This window comes from Tenrec ecaudatus, chromosome 1 (genome assembly GCF_050624435.1).
Source record: "Tenrec ecaudatus isolate mTenEca1 chromosome 1, mTenEca1.hap1, whole genome shotgun sequence".
Taxonomy (NCBI): Eukaryota; Metazoa; Chordata; class Mammalia; order Afrosoricida; family Tenrecidae; genus Tenrec; species Tenrec ecaudatus.
This window is the reverse complement of record NC_134530.1, coordinates 213,425,053-213,440,742: the sequence shown is the minus strand read 5'-3', so window position 1 is coordinate 213,440,742 and position 15,690 is coordinate 213,425,053. Positions and strand designations below refer to the sequence as shown.

At 36.6% G+C, this 15,690-nt stretch overlaps 1 protein-coding gene across 1 annotated transcript in view; it reads right to left on the bottom strand.

The window, feature by feature from the left end:
• LOC142439439 (complement factor H-like) overlaps window positions 1-14,853 on the bottom strand; it is a 50,128-nt gene extending 35,275 nt beyond the window's left edge. Inside the window, exons 1-5 of the mRNA XM_075541799.1 lie at window positions 14,718-14,853; window positions 14,075-14,245; window positions 7,242-7,415; window positions 2,846-3,040; window positions 2,234-2,410 (exon numbers count right to left, since the gene is read on the bottom strand). Coding sequence (XP_075397914.1) covers window positions 2,234-2,410; window positions 2,846-3,040; window positions 7,242-7,415; window positions 14,075-14,245; window positions 14,718-14,853 — 853 coding nt within the window. The remainder of the gene's footprint in view (window positions 1-2,233; window positions 2,411-2,845; window positions 3,041-7,241; window positions 7,416-14,074; window positions 14,246-14,717) is intronic.
• Between the last annotated feature and the right edge of the window lie 837 nt (window positions 14,854-15,690).

The window sequence follows — 15,690 nt, the reverse complement described above, 5'->3', positions numbered from 1 at the left end:
TGGTTTTAATATCCTCCCATAGGTCATCAGATTTTCTGTCATTAGTGTTCAAATCATCAATTGTTTTCTTCAGATATTCTCAAAATTCATACCTCAAGGTCATATTTTTACTCTTGTACATTTCTTTCATTTTTTTTCACTTTTATCCTAAACTTACATCTGATCATTTGATGGCCCTTAGTCTTGTTTTAGCTGCTGATATTGAACTTCTCCATTATTTCTTCCCATAAATATTGTCAGTTTGATTTCTATATATTCCGTATGGGGAAGTCCATATATACTGTAGCTTTGTGTATTGTTGAAAATAGTTATTTGCTATGAGCAAGTCATTTGTTTTGCAAAACAGCCAGTGAAGTTTCCACATCAGATCTCACTGGGGCAGTCTCTGGAATTAGTATCAAAGATTCGTGATTAAGTGTCCCAGGGGCCCTTGACACCGTGACTTGTCCCCAGGATTCACTCAGAAGCCTGTTCAAAGTTGTCCATCTGGTGCATCCAACCAAAGGCACTCCCCACTTCAAGTGTCCCCAAGCATTTCAGTCATTTTTCCCAACTGGAATTCTGTCCTTGTTTTGCAACCAGCAGATATGCATCTTTCCCTCCAGACTTGCTTTCTTCCCTTTCCTCTCCCCAGCGTTGTTCTTCGTGTCAGTATTCTTCCTCCATCCAACAGAGTTGTCACCTGGACAGGAGGACAGGCTCTCGAGAGGCATCTCCCTTCCTGTCCCCCCTTCCCCTTTACCATCTGATCCTGGCTGACATGAGGTGTCCTCTGGTCTAGTGACTTTCAAAATGCCTACCTAGAGCAGATGTGGTATGGTTCATTGACACTGATTAGGCTCTCCACCAGGCTGAGTGCCCTCCCACCCCAGCCAATAAACTGGATGTCCGTCAACCTAAGCTTGTGGCCAGATTGCTGCTTTTTCTTGGAGGAGTGGACTCTATACAGTGTTTGTCCATTTGTACTTGACTAACTTCATTCGGCATAATAGCTATCTTCCAGTTTTTTGGGGGGAGGGAGCATTGTATTCCTTTATGTGTATGCACCAGGGTTCTCCATCCAATAGTATACGGATGGGAATTTAGGTTGTTTCCAGGTGCTTGCTTGCTGTGGTGAACATGGAGAGCAAACATCTATTCCTTATCTGCTTCCTTTTTTTTCCCAACAGAGGAACTAATTAGAGCTAGTAGACATCTGCACATCCCATCATAGCTGCCCTCCATGACCAGAAAATGAAGACCGATGCTCACACTACCAACCAGTTACTTCCCCCCAGGAGTGCTGTCAAACTAGCATCCAAAGCAGCATGCACTCCCTCAGTTGTCGCAGAGCAAAGTTCTAGTTGTACCCATCAACATGTAATCAACAAGTAAGTACAAATTCAAATCATCTTAGAAACAACAGACGTCTTCAAATCAAGGAAAGAAATAGGACAAGGACAGAGAGCAAACCACCAAAATAAATAAATAAATCATAAAATCACATTGATGAAGAATAATGCCAGCAAAGTAATTTTTAAAAATTATGTATATTTCAAGAAAACAACAAACAAATTAAGGAAAAAAACAGACAACACCATGCATGAATTCAAGAAAACAATACAAGTGGAAAATGACAAAAATAAATAGACAATTGGAGACCATACACAAACAGCAAATATAAATCCATGAGATTAATATTACAATTTTTCACGGATCAAAGAGTAGTATTCAATCAATTATACAATCCAATTAATTATATGTTAATTGAGTGAATAAAAATAAATCCTAAATACTAATGTATATGAGGAAATCTTTTTTAATTAAGAAAGCCTAACAATTATGTGGGACCGGATCAAGAGAAACTATTTTCCTATGCTGAAATTCAGAATAGAAGAGGCCACAAAAAAACAAAAACAAAACCCCGCAGAGGGTAATGTTGAACCGTTGCTTTTTGAAAACTTCTCAAGTATCACCAAAGACAATAAGGTATGCATTCAAGAAGCTCCAAAATTTAAGCTGGAATATCCACTTAAGAAAAATAAAATTCTGTGTTTTTCCTTTGATCTGTAAACAGGCTAATTTATTTTGCTAAATATTTATTAAAAAGCTTTTATAAATATAAAATTTTATATGCATACACAACATAGGTAAAACAATACATCATGCCCATTGACTAATAAGACACATGCATTCTCCACGGTGAATGTAGACCAGTGTTATGAAATTACAAACCATCTGAGATATTACTTACTGACACGAACGCATCTGGGAGAAGGGGACCAGTCCTGCTCCGTACATGTGATGGCGGTGTGTCCATTCGGGAGACTGTAGCCACGATTACACTGAATATTTACAGACTGACCTTGTAGATAATAACGCGGTGCATAATTAACATATCCATTTTCCACTTCATACAATTGACATCTTCCTAAGGACCACAATCATAATAGTAGTAATAAGTTAAAAGTGAAAATCAGGGCAGAAAGTGTATTGAAATTTATTTCTGCAGTGTTTAAATGAGCACATGTAAGATTCTAAAACTAATGAATTAGAGGACGAAAAGTCAGGTGACTTCAACATATTCTTTAGAAGAAAAATAAATATTCAAAGCTACTTACACTGTTTTTATAATTTAAATATTTACATTTATAACTTAGGAATATTTTTATCAATGTTCTCCTGTGTTTCTCAGCAGAGTGTCATGGACACCCACTCACAGAAGAACACAACTATTTGGGTTTTGCTGTGACCACTCTTCTGAAGGCTCTATATTTTGGCGTAAGATTCAATGGCAGTTGCTTCTCAGGGCTTTTCACTGCTCTTGAAGGAGTCACCAGGTACAAATTTAAGGAAGTTCACTCACTGAGGCATGGGACCTTTGGTGTCCATCCTTCTCTCGTGCAGGTAATGTAATCCCCAGAATACTGCGAAGGTGTCACAAACCCCGAATTACAGTAGTAGTAGTAATATTTCCCTGTTGCTACTGGAAAGTACGGTCGATATCTCTCTGCCTGATACAGCCAACCATGTTGTATTTCTGGAAAATGACAAGGCTGCCCTTGGAATAAAAAATAAAGAGAGTACAGATAATATTTTATCTTAGTATTTAAATTTTCACAGAACATAGAAGTTATTTAACTAGATACTGGAGAACATCTTTGCTGATGAGGATGAAGCTACATTTAATTGATCTGATGTTGTACACAATTATGTTTTATTCTCTGAAATTAAACCGTGAGATCGAGTGAGCTGGTTTCATTGAGGACACATCTTTCTAATAGTGAACCATTCTGTTAAAGGACTAAGGCTCTATATTTACCATCCAGCTATTTTCTGCTCTTCTTTCTTTTTATCCCCAGCAGAAACCAGAGTACTGTTTGCTGTTTCCCTCCATATCTACTCACATAGTACAGGGTAATGAGAAATTTTAGAGTAGGAATAATTGAAATATAAAAACACACGATTTAAGATTAAGCTAAAATTTTGATTATTTCTCATTTTAATTGAGGATAAGGTGTTTCTTTAATGCTCTATAAAATATTTACTTTTATTAAGTTAATATATTAAGAGTAATTTTGGCTTATGTCAATAAATGCTACTTTCTTTATCAACAGGGTAAGCCTATTTTTCAGATCTTGTGCCATATTTATGGGATAAAGTAAAGATATAATTCTATCACCAGACTAAATTAAATTTCTTTCATTTAATATGATTCTTCTATTTACAGAAAGCAATGTTGTTAGTTGACATCATTCACTTAACAAGTTACAACACCAATTATGTCAGGAGAGATGCTATCACTTAAAAAAATTATTTTAAACAATAATGCCTGTCACTTCTGTGTAAATGGTCATATGTATTATTTTTCTTTAGGTTGGGGCATGGAACTAATTCTGTCCCATTAATTTTAATCAACTCTTAGATAAACAAAAATATAAAATAAAGATAAAGCACACTGGGAATCAACAATGAATTATTGGAATTTAAAACTAAAGGTACATTATTATCATTAGATGCAGTTGTGTCTATTCTGATTTCCGGGACCAAATCCACACAGAGCCAAGCACTGCTTTCCCTGCACCATCTGAACTCGTTTGAGCCCCTCTGTGCAGCCCTGTGCCCGTCCATCTTGGTGCAGGTCTTCTTCTGTTTCGATGACTTGCTGCTTTACCAAGGAACGTCTCCTTCTCCAGGGACCAGTGCCTCCTCTTAAAAGATTTAAAGTATGACAGATGAAGGCTCACCAACCTTGCCTCCAAGGAGCTTTCTGAGTCTACTTCTTCTAAGTCAGCTTTGTTTGCGCTTTTGACAGTCCAAAATATCTGCGATATTTTTCATCAGCACCAAGTTCACATTCATTGCTTGTTCTCTGAGCTTCCATATTTGATGTCATTCGTTCTCAACCTTCCTAATTCCGCGACCCTTTAATATAGTTCCTCATGCTTTGCTGACCTCCAACCATAAAGTTATCTTCATTGCTACTTCATAACTGTGATTTTGCTGCTTTTATGAATGGGGCAACCCTTATGAAAGGGTCATTCGAACCCCCAAAGTGGTCACGACCCACAGGTTGAGAACCACTGTTCCATGTCAAATTTTCACATGCACATGAAACCACTGAAAGTATTATGGTTTTAGTCCTACAAACCTTTCTTCTCAAAAGTGACATCCTTGCTTTTCAACAATAAACAGAATTTGGGATGCAGATTTACTGAGTGACAATAGTCATTAACTTGTACAACTGAGATTTAAACCCTTGTCCTCAGATTTTCAATCCAAGGTTGCTTGTCCACCTCGTTATGATGCTTCCTAGGGTGAATAAATAAAATAGCCAGAAGAAATGCCTTTCCTAAAGTTACAAAATGAATACATGATCAAAAGAAATTTCATTATATCACACGTGTGAGCCCCTAGATAATTATTTCTCATTATTTATTTGGAATTCTGAATACTTGATTTCAGGGTCCCTATGGTATCCAGTAGAGCACCCTGATTTACCGGTGGGTTCTTCTTTGACTTCAAGCCACAAGTTCAGCAGTTCAAAACCACTGGCTGCTCTCTGGAAGAAAGATGAGACTTTCTATCTCCATGAGGATTTATTAGCTCAGGAACCCCAGGGGCAGGTTTACTCTGTCCTGCAGGGTCTCTATTGTTGGAATCAACTTGATGGCAGGGAGTTTGTTTTGGGGAGGGTATGTTTGGATCTGAGTTTTGTGTCTTTTACAGGATCTGTCCCTGAAGTGAATGTAAAATTCCACATACAGTCTGACCATCATTGAGATCCACAGAACTAAGAACAGATTTCTACACCTCTCTTCCCTGTAACCAAGTCTCTGAGCTCATTAAAGGCTCTTATTGCAGTGTAGGTTACAACACGGTGCTAACTCAAACTGATCTTTAAGAAAGATTAAAAAGATTATAATTTTATAACGATTGCTAAGAAGTCTAAGTGCAGTTGATTCTGTTCATCTAATCCCACATCATATAATTATCAATGCAGCATTTTCACATTATTGGAGTCATTCTAGCATTTAGAAACTTTCTGAATGGAGAGTCTCTCCTAATTCACATTCACTTTCATGAGTGATTTTTTTGTGAATTTCTCCTAAATTTCTAGACTATCTAATGGCACAAATTATTAATGGGATAATTATAGTAACAGAGTCCTGCACCTGATCTTCACGTAACATTTAAAGAAATAACCTGATGGACAAGTCAGTTTCTCTATTATGTTCCCAAGAATTCTAGAAGGTCCTTTACAGGAGGCCCAATGCAATTTGGTCTGAGTTCACCCATAGAAGGTTGGGCTTCACTCTCAATACTAAAAATCAAGCATAAAATTATTTAATATTTTCCATATAAATCCTATTCATTTTGAAATAAGTTTCAGAGTGATAATAACTTTCTTTGCTAGGTACTTAGACATTTGTTCATGTATCTTAGGATTGTGTCTGTTTTAATATTGAAGTAATGGGCCCCATTTTATCACTATTTATGTATTTTGTTTCCTAGAATATCCAGTGCAATGATGGTATATAGTGTACTGCAAGATAGAAACAAAGAAAAAAATTAAGTGTGAAAATCCAGAAATTAAAAACAAAACTTACAAAGGCCAGAGAAAGCACCAGTATATTGAGTCACAATCTGCTTTATGCAATAATTACTTAAGATTGTAAAACTTTTTCAACACCTCTTTCAAATCATGGAGCCTAATTTCCCTCTTACTGAATGTGTGCTGGACTTAGTTTCTCACATCTAAGGTCCAGATACAGCTGAAGTTGGAATCACTATTAGTTGGAATCAACTTGATGGCAGTGAGTTTGTTTTGGGGAGAGCATATTTGAGTCTGTTTCTGTCTCTTTTATAATATCTGTATGTCTCTGGTCACTGTTGTTTTTGTTGATTGTTGTTCTTGTCATTATTATTGTTCTTGTCAGGTGCTGTGGAGCCTGTTCCAACTCAGTAGGGACGGTATGTACCAGAGAACAAAACAAATCCCTGACTGGAACTGGCCCATCCTCCTAATCGTTCTTATGTGTAAACTCACTGTTGCAGCCACTGGTCAACCCCTCTTGTCAAAAGGCTTCCCCTTTTGGCTCCGTCACCACTTTCCCAAGCATGGTTTCCTACTAGTAACGCTTCCAAAGCAGCTGGGAGGAAAGTTGGCTGCAATCCAAGCAGTGTATGGAGGGGTCCACGTGTCCAGAAACTGACGGCTCCTCCTCAAAGCCAGGTGAGTGAGCCTCATTGGAAGCAGATGCTCCAGCCCAGTCAAGCCGTCAGGTGATTGCGGACACATTGCAACCATCTGGTCAGCTTACTGGAGAGAGTCTGGATCAGAAAAACAACTAGCCCTCTTCAATCCTGACTGAAAAAATCAGGAGGTAATGAAGGTTTGTTGTTTTAAACCAATCCATTTTGAGGGGAATTTGTTGCACAGTATTTGATCAGTAGCAAAATATTAGGTGTTACTTTTATCCCTCAAGCTTCAATTATGATATTGGGGAAGTGAAACACATATTCCTATTCACACATACACATACACTATTTTGAGTGATTAAATGGTTGTCAGCATTGAAAACATATCCAGGCTTCCAAAAACTTGGAACGCTTACTGTGATAAGCATAGAATTGTAAAGGGGTCCTAATTTACAAACACAATCAGCAAAATGTTTGCTTTTATTGTGGTTATGGCTTTTCTGTGCAGTGGCAATTCATTTCACTATTTTAAAATCGATCCGGACATCATTGCAACTTACAACTGCATCTGGGCACAGGTTCCCAGCCGCGGCTAGTGCACAGTGCAGTATTTCCTCTGGTCGTCGGATAAAAGCCAGTTTTACAGCTGTATTTGATTTCATCCTCACTTCTGTGTGTGATCCTCTGAGGTTCGAAGAAACCATTTGCAATAGCAGGAGGATTACATATGACTTCTGAAAAAAACAACAACAGGGTGCCGTACATGAAAAACATTTTAAAATCAAAGTTATTTATCCTAAGTCCAATAAACACATCATCTAAAATGAGCACAGCCTAGTGTTCTTCCTGCTACATCTCTCCTACATCCCGCCACAATATTTATTATGTGCTGTAACTGTTCCCTTGGGATACGACCATTCTAGTTCTACAAAGTCTTCAAACTCTCCATACCATTCCGTCTCTGCCAATGATCTCTATATCCCTTTAAATACTCCCCTCATTCCCGTCACTCTCTTTAGTGAAGTTTTACTAGTCACAGTAAGTATTTACAAGAAGTCTGGGTTCAGTCCCTCCAGATATATGGTTGTATTCTGCAACCTTGACCTTTTGATGCAGACATGGGAAGTCACAGATGTCCCTAAGGAGGAAGCCTTAGGAACCGTGGTGTGACTTTGTATGGACCCTTCCCCGTGGCTCCAAGGATTAGGCATGCACACCGAGAGATATTCTAGCAAGTATGCATTAAATTATCATCAGGAATAGAGTTGCCTTCTAAACTATATTGGACATTAAACATGAACAGAAAATACTCTGATTTATTAGACTACTGAGTTTTAAAGATATGTTTTTGTTAGTGTAATTTTCTATAGCTATATTCTAATTAAATTGTGCTGAGTATAAGCAGACTCTGTTTTTCTAAACATTAATTATATTTAACTATCCTCTAACCTAGTCTATCTCAATTGAAAAAGCCACTATTTATTCCTCTACATCAAGTGCCAAATTTCAACAATGAAAAAAATTTCAAAGTTTTTCAAATTAATCATCTCTCCTTTTAAGTATTGCAGTACAAAAGTGTCATGATTGTTTAGATTGATGCCATGTTGTAATTTTGACTAAAAACCTGCATAGAAACTCAGTATTTCCATGAACTCATGCAAATGCCCCTAATTTACTTTTTTGTTGGTCCCAAATGTATTGTCCCAGAGTCACCTATTTCTTAAAGCCACTTCACTCATCTCTCACCATTAGCGTTAAGAAAGCCCAAGAACATCATTTTCCTTTGTGTCTTTATTTTCAGGTCTCTTCCTGGAGTTATTTGGGGAGCATATTCAGAAAATTTCATTGGATAGATTGCATTAACTCTAGTTTCTTAGATGTGGGGTTCCATTTTATTTCTATTGTTTTTCTAATGTATTAATTTATTATCTTAGTTTTAAATATGAGAAGAATTCAAACATACAAATTACAGGATAGGATAAAAAGATAAGAAATATTTGTAAATGAATTAGGTATTAAGGCACTTCTAAGGCAAGCTCTATATGTAGACCCATGGTAGCTAGTTCGTTAGATGTTGAGCTGCCAATCATAAGGTCAGTGGTTCAAACCCATCAGTCATTATGAAGCCCTAAAAACACTTAAATGTTTGGAAACCGAAAGAGGAAATTATTCTCTGTGCTATAAGTTCACTGTGTTTAGCAACAGGTTCTTCTGTGTGCTATGGGAGGCTGTGTGTTCTGGACCGAGGTTGCTAGTTGGCTATTGCAAAACCAGAAAACAGTTTAAGAAGAGTGGGAAATATTTTTTAAAAAATTCAAAAACACATATTTGAAAGCTGTTAGGGCTATTGAGAATTTTGAAAATGTAAGACGTCGTAATAATTTTCATCAGTATTTTGAAAATCTAAGTTTACTTCTTCAAATTGTACAGTAAACATTTCATAATATATTTTAATATAGAGAATTTAATGGATAATTTCTGTTGAATATCTCAGGGGTGAGATGGACTCCAAGCTTCTTTATAAGAAGAATTCTAGCTTTTAAGAGCTTCAGTGCACAGTAAAAGAAGTTGTGTTTTATTATAAGATTGAAATATTTTAATTTGAGTAAAGCAGTTTAAACTCTGACAAACCCTTATGTGTTTCAGCACATTTTAATTTATTGAAATAAACTCACTGCCAATCAGTAAATTAAATCTCATAGAAAACAAATAGGATGGAGTGGAACTTTTCCTGTGGGTTTCTAAGGCTGAACATCATTATGGGACAAAAAGTCTCATCTCTATCTTTCAGAGCGGTCAATGGTCTCAAATAGGTGGCCTTATGGTTAGCAGTGATACTTGAGAAAAACTCCCTAGGTCATGTAGTTTGCACTGTGCAGTATAGGTTTGGATCAAAGGTTGTCATGTGAAGTATAACTTGACCAAAATATTTTGTACAATGTAAACTAATTTAAATAAAGCCATTGTGTTCTTCTATCTCAGGCTGGCCAACACTACATTGAAAGATCCTGGTTAATTTGTTTTATGGGTGAGCAGAGTAAAGAGTGGAAATCGTGTATGTGTTGTATCTCAAAAACTAGAGCTAGCAAAGGAAAATGAGCACCCTTTTTACAGCAGGTAGATATACCCAGACACAAGTGTCATATTCGAAGAACCAAAATGTATGTTGGCCAGTGAATTAGGCCTTTTGTTCGCAGAAATCAGTAGAGACTATTAATTGGGATTTGTCTTACATATTTACAAAAAGCCTTTTGATTTTTAATTGTATCTATTTCATTCGTAAGCCTTAGACATTAAGCTTTTTTGTGTGTTTGATTTGTTTTCAAATTAAGGATAGTTTCTCAACTCCAGGCTTTTATTTTCCCCAGGGATGTTAAGCTGCTGTTTATTCCTTCCTGCTCTTCGCTTGTCAGCTACTCCCCCTATCAGGGACATGCAAGATTATCAAATTTTAAACTAGTTCTCTCAACCTTCTTATGTCTTATGCTTATCCATCCTTTCAACAAAATTTCATTTTTGCAATCTCCACTCTCTCTCTTCCTATTCTTCAACCCAATTCTATCTGATTCTTAACACGTCTGTCATAGGGGTGCCCTTCTGAAAAATTTTTAATTTTTTTAAATTTAAGTATTTGTTGTGTTCTAAACACTATATTTGTTGGTATAAAATTTGGACATTTTCATTGTTTTGTATAACTGGTCAGATAGATTCTCTGTAATATTTGATCCTATTGATCACTTATTTCTGAAATTTCTCAAATACTCATATTATTATGTTCTCTTGCTCCTCCTCATTCTTAAGTATTAATTTAATTTAATTTTATAATTCTTCCAGCTCTTCTTTCTCTATTCTACTTGTTTTCCAAGGCTCAGTCCATTTCACCTTTTGATAGGATGAAGGTAAAAAATCTAAACTCTTCAGTGTAAATTGTGCTGAAGAAGAAAATGAAAAGTCTTAAAACTGGACAAATAAGCTAGCATCTCAATAAATAGTGAAGAAATTACAATTGTCAATAATTTCAATCTTGTTCAGTCAAAAAGCAATTACTATAAGAGCAGTAATCAAGCAAACAAATGACATTACATTTGGCACACCTATTGCAAAAAGCCCCTTGAAAGTTTTTGGTTTTTTTTTTTTTAATCAAGATGGCACTTTCAGGCGGGTGTGCCTGGCTCAAGCCATAGTATATATTTTTAATTAATAAATCTTTTTATTTGGACTCATACAGCTCTTATCACAATCCGTACCTACATCAATTGAGCAAAGCACCCTTATACATTCGTTGCACTCGTCATTCTCTAGTCTCGAACGCATGGTAGTATTGACAATAAAATGGAAGATTAAAGGGAAATGTGTGTGTTCAAATGCCATGGTGAAGAATGTTGAACACACCAAGAATAAACACATCCATCCTGACTGAAGTAGAGTCACGTGCCCTTAGAAAGTGAGGATAGTGAAACTTCCTCCCACTGACTTTGGCCGCATCATCAAATTTGCCCAGGTACCAGACAATAATTCCATGGTTTTTAAGTTAGAGTGCGAGTAGAGAAGAGAAAAACATAAATAAGATGAACTGAACCAGTGACTGTAGCAATTGGCTCAAACCTGGCAACGAGGTCAGGATGGGCCCCGGCGGGCATGCTCCCTTCTGTTATATACATAGTTGTCATGAGTTGAAACCTACTCAGTGAAACTGTCATCCCCTCCTACATTTCCTTTTACTCTCCATCTTACTACCATAATGGCATTCCTTTTATTTAAAATTTTATTGACATATAATTAATGCACCATAAAAGCCAATGGCTTAAATATATTAAATAGAGTTGTACAATCATCACCAGAATCCATTTCAAACATTTTATTTATTCTTGTGTCATTATTATTATTAGCTTCCCGATTCCTCTTGAGCCTCCCTGCCATAACCCTCAACTCAAGAAAACAAAAACAAATCCAAACAACCAAAAACCTCACTATCATCAAGTTGATGCCACTCATAGGGATCTGACATGGCAGAATGGACTGTCGCTGCAGTAGAAAAGAAGCCCCTGTCTTTCTCCCCCAGAGAATCTGGGGTTTTCAACCTGCTGACCTTGCATAAACATATGCACCAGGGCTCCCCATAATCTTAAAGAACTAGTAATCTATTTACTGTCTCTATCCTGGATTTCATATAAGGAAAATCATACAAAACAACAACAACAAAAGCTACGATACAGTAAAGCTTAAACTAAAAGAAAGCAGAAGGTAATAGAAACTAGAACAAATTAAAAATAGTTAAAAAGAAAAACAAATGATAACCTGCTAAATTTGAACCTAAATATATCAGTGGGAGAGAGACTGGGCTTTCTACTCCCATAAGCAAGTCTCAAGAAGCCCACAGGGGGTCACTATTAACCAACATTGACTCGATGGCAGCGCATTTGGTTTGGACAGCTTCAGTAATGCACTTTTCAATGTACTCTGTCTGTGGGCAAGATTATTTACACCCACAGCAAAGGAATGATGGAATACTGGTTTATGCTTCGGGCTGCTAACCACAAGGTAAGCTACTGGAAACCATCAACCACTCTGTGAGAAATATGAGGCTTTCTACTACCATAGAGTTACCCCCTTATTCTTTCCTTGTGACCCTTCTGTGAGGGAGTGTTCAATGGTCTACTGATGGGTTTTCGGTCTCCACTCGGACTCCCATCATTTGCATTGATCTATTTGTTTGTTTGGGGTCTTCTGTTGCCTGATACCTGATCCTGTTGACACTTCATGATCCCACAGGCTGCTGTGCTTCACCCAAGAATGAGATAGCCTGGGTGCAGCATAACACCAACAGAACACACAACATTCCTCTAGTTCTTTAATGCTTCCACCCCACTATCATGACCCCAGTTCACCCTTTCAGATCTGGCTACACTGGAGCATGTACACGGGTACAGATAAGACCTCTCGACACACAGAATCCAGGAGAGAGAAACATCTCAGGGGCAGTAATGGGAGTAGCAATACCATGAGGGTAGGGGGAAGTGGGGACAAGGAGAAATGAGGAACTGACTACAGTGATTGACATATTAATGCCCCATCCCTGGGGGAGGAACTACAGAAATGTAGGCAAAGGGAGACCACAGATGGTGTAAAATATGAATATAATCATAACTTGTCATTTATCAGTGTCCCGTGAGGATGGGAGGGTGGGCGAGAGAGGGAATTGAAAGGAGCAGATTCCAAGGGCTCAAACAGAAAGAAAATGTTTTTAAAATGATGATGGCAACATATGTACAAATGTGTTTAATAAAATTGATGCATTGATTGTTATAAGAGCTCCCAATAAAACTATTTATTAATAAATAGTAATAATTTTAAAAGGAGTTACAGCCTCAGACACACACAAAGGCTGTTCTCTGCTATGGGATCGTGTGAGTGGGAACTGACTCAATGGCAGTGGATTTGGAGTGGAGTAGACTATAGGGCCCACATAGAATAAGCTGCCACCATGTCCTTCTGTTTCTCTTCTGATTCCAGGTTGGATAACACTGATGTTTGTTTCACTAACGATGGCTACCTTCAAAAAAGGCATACTCATTCTTTTCATAGATGCTTCCAAATATCTCGACTAGTATTTTCATGTGATAGCTTTTTCTTCTTTCTCGTCTTCTTACAGTGTGATTTTTTTTTAACTTCAACTATCTATATTCATATGCTTTTGTTTGACTACGATAATTTAAAGCATCCTTTTAAAAACACATCATGCTTCTTACAACACAATATTCCATATATACATTTTTAAAGCACATAGAACAGTTGAGATTAACCTTTTGGCTGAACCTACTACCCTTAAGAAGTCCACCTGAGTTAGATTACTTTTGTAAGCACCTACATCATTGCTGATTCATATTATCCTTTTAGTTAATTAAAATGTCCTTTTACATCTTCATCTCCCAGGTAGACATCCACCCTCCTCTGATTCTTCCAATTATTTGATTTTTCCATCTGGTATTAATATAATTTGCTCTTTTAGCAGAAAGGGATATTCAAAGAAGACAGCAATTGTTTAGGAATAGATTATGCCTGGGAAGTAGGAAGGCTTCTCTAGGTCTGCCTGGAAATATGCTTCATGACAATGAACTAGCTACCTAATGAAGTATTAAAAGTTTCTGGCCTTGTTTATTTCTATTTTCAAAATGAGAGACTCGTATCAATTTATTTCAAAGTAGATCTCTCCAAGAAAAAAATCTGTTCTCTATTTTTCTTAGAGGACATCTTTATTCTAACAATACTGACTCCTATAAACTTAATATTACATGTGAGAGAAAATTAATTGTTCATTATAAAAAGATACAAGAATTAGAAATATTTGATAAAATTATTTAACACAAGGGGTAGAGCGAGTCTATACCATTACCTCTGCATCCCGGAGTTGGACTCCACCCGAATTTGGTGCACACAGCATCCCCTCTTTCACTGTACTCAAAGCCCTTGTTGCATTTATATTGAAATCTCTCATTCTCTTTATACATTTTGTCTGGCGATAGAGAATACCCATTTGTGATTTCTTGTATTTTGCAGGAAATTTCTAATTAGAAGAGAGCAAATGACATAATGTTAATTATAAATTTAAGGATAAGACCAAGATAAAATGATATAAGAACACAACTTTTTTATTGCATTATCCAGCCAAGGGAACCAAATAAAAATTCCATTTTGACTTGAATGTTTTCTGCCCAATTTATCAATTATTCTTATCATTCAGTTTTGATGGCACTAATATATTTTGCTATTTTATTTGGTGAGTGGATAAGTTGATCATTTTTAAATAAATGGTGACAGGTAACATTCTTCAAATATACACATAAAGTAAATTAAATAAATATTCACTGTGATAAGTATTTTCACTAAGCGAACAACAAAAGCTGCACATTTTTAGTTACCAGTGGACTGAACGCTTTATCAATAAAATTGATTCAGTTCCTTGTCATTACATTTCTGAGAAGTAGTTGACATTTTTCTTTCATGACGTCCTCATCCATCCAGTTTTATTGTCCTACCATCATATTTGACACTACCTCCCTTCAAACAAATCTTCCTGTCATTACTGCGATCATACCTAACTCCTTCAGCCTCTAGTACTTCCAAACCATTTTCTAAATGTATATTTAATAATATTTCCTCCAGCCACTCCATTGCTTAATACCTAAATCAGCTTGAATAAGAAGCAAATTCTTCAGTGTATTATATAAAGCACCGCAGAACCTTACACTGGCTTATCTCCAATCCATCCTTAACTTCTGTCTAATTTCATCGTACACTAGGGTCTCCATGAACAACAAGTAGGCATCAGTGAATGCCATGCTCCTTGAAGTCTCACTACATTTGAGGTGAGGAAACTACTTGGAATCTATCATAAAAAATAAACTTAGTAAATTCCTTACTAATGCATGTCGGTTGAATTGACCATCCACTTTCCAAGCACGTAATGAATCCCGATGCTTTACCATCTGCTGTCACATATCCTGGTTTACACGAATATTGTGCGCGTTTATTGACAGGATATGTAAACTCAGATTCAGAAAGAAATCCATTCTCAATGTTTATGTCTGATCTTGAACATGTTTCTAAAGGAAACAAAGGACAACCAAGTGATAAGCATATGTCCAATAAACATTTTTTATTCAGAGTCCAATAATAAGACAATAGAATAAAATGTCATTTATACATGAAACTCTGAAATAATTACAATGATCCAAGATATTTGAATGAGGAAAGATGCTGTTTCATAAGCTATCACAACAAAAAGCTTTACTAAATAATTTTGAGAAAAGGCAGATTGAAAACAAGCATGAAAAAGGCACCATGGTAGGTATAGCTCTAACATGTTGTAGGCTTCCAGATTCATAGACAACTCAATTTCCAATCCATTCTTAGGAAGAATTATGGGCATTGGATCACAGATTGATAGTTGCCATAGCGTCAACTCTGGTAGAAAGAAATGTTGCCAGTCCTTCATCATTTTCATCATCA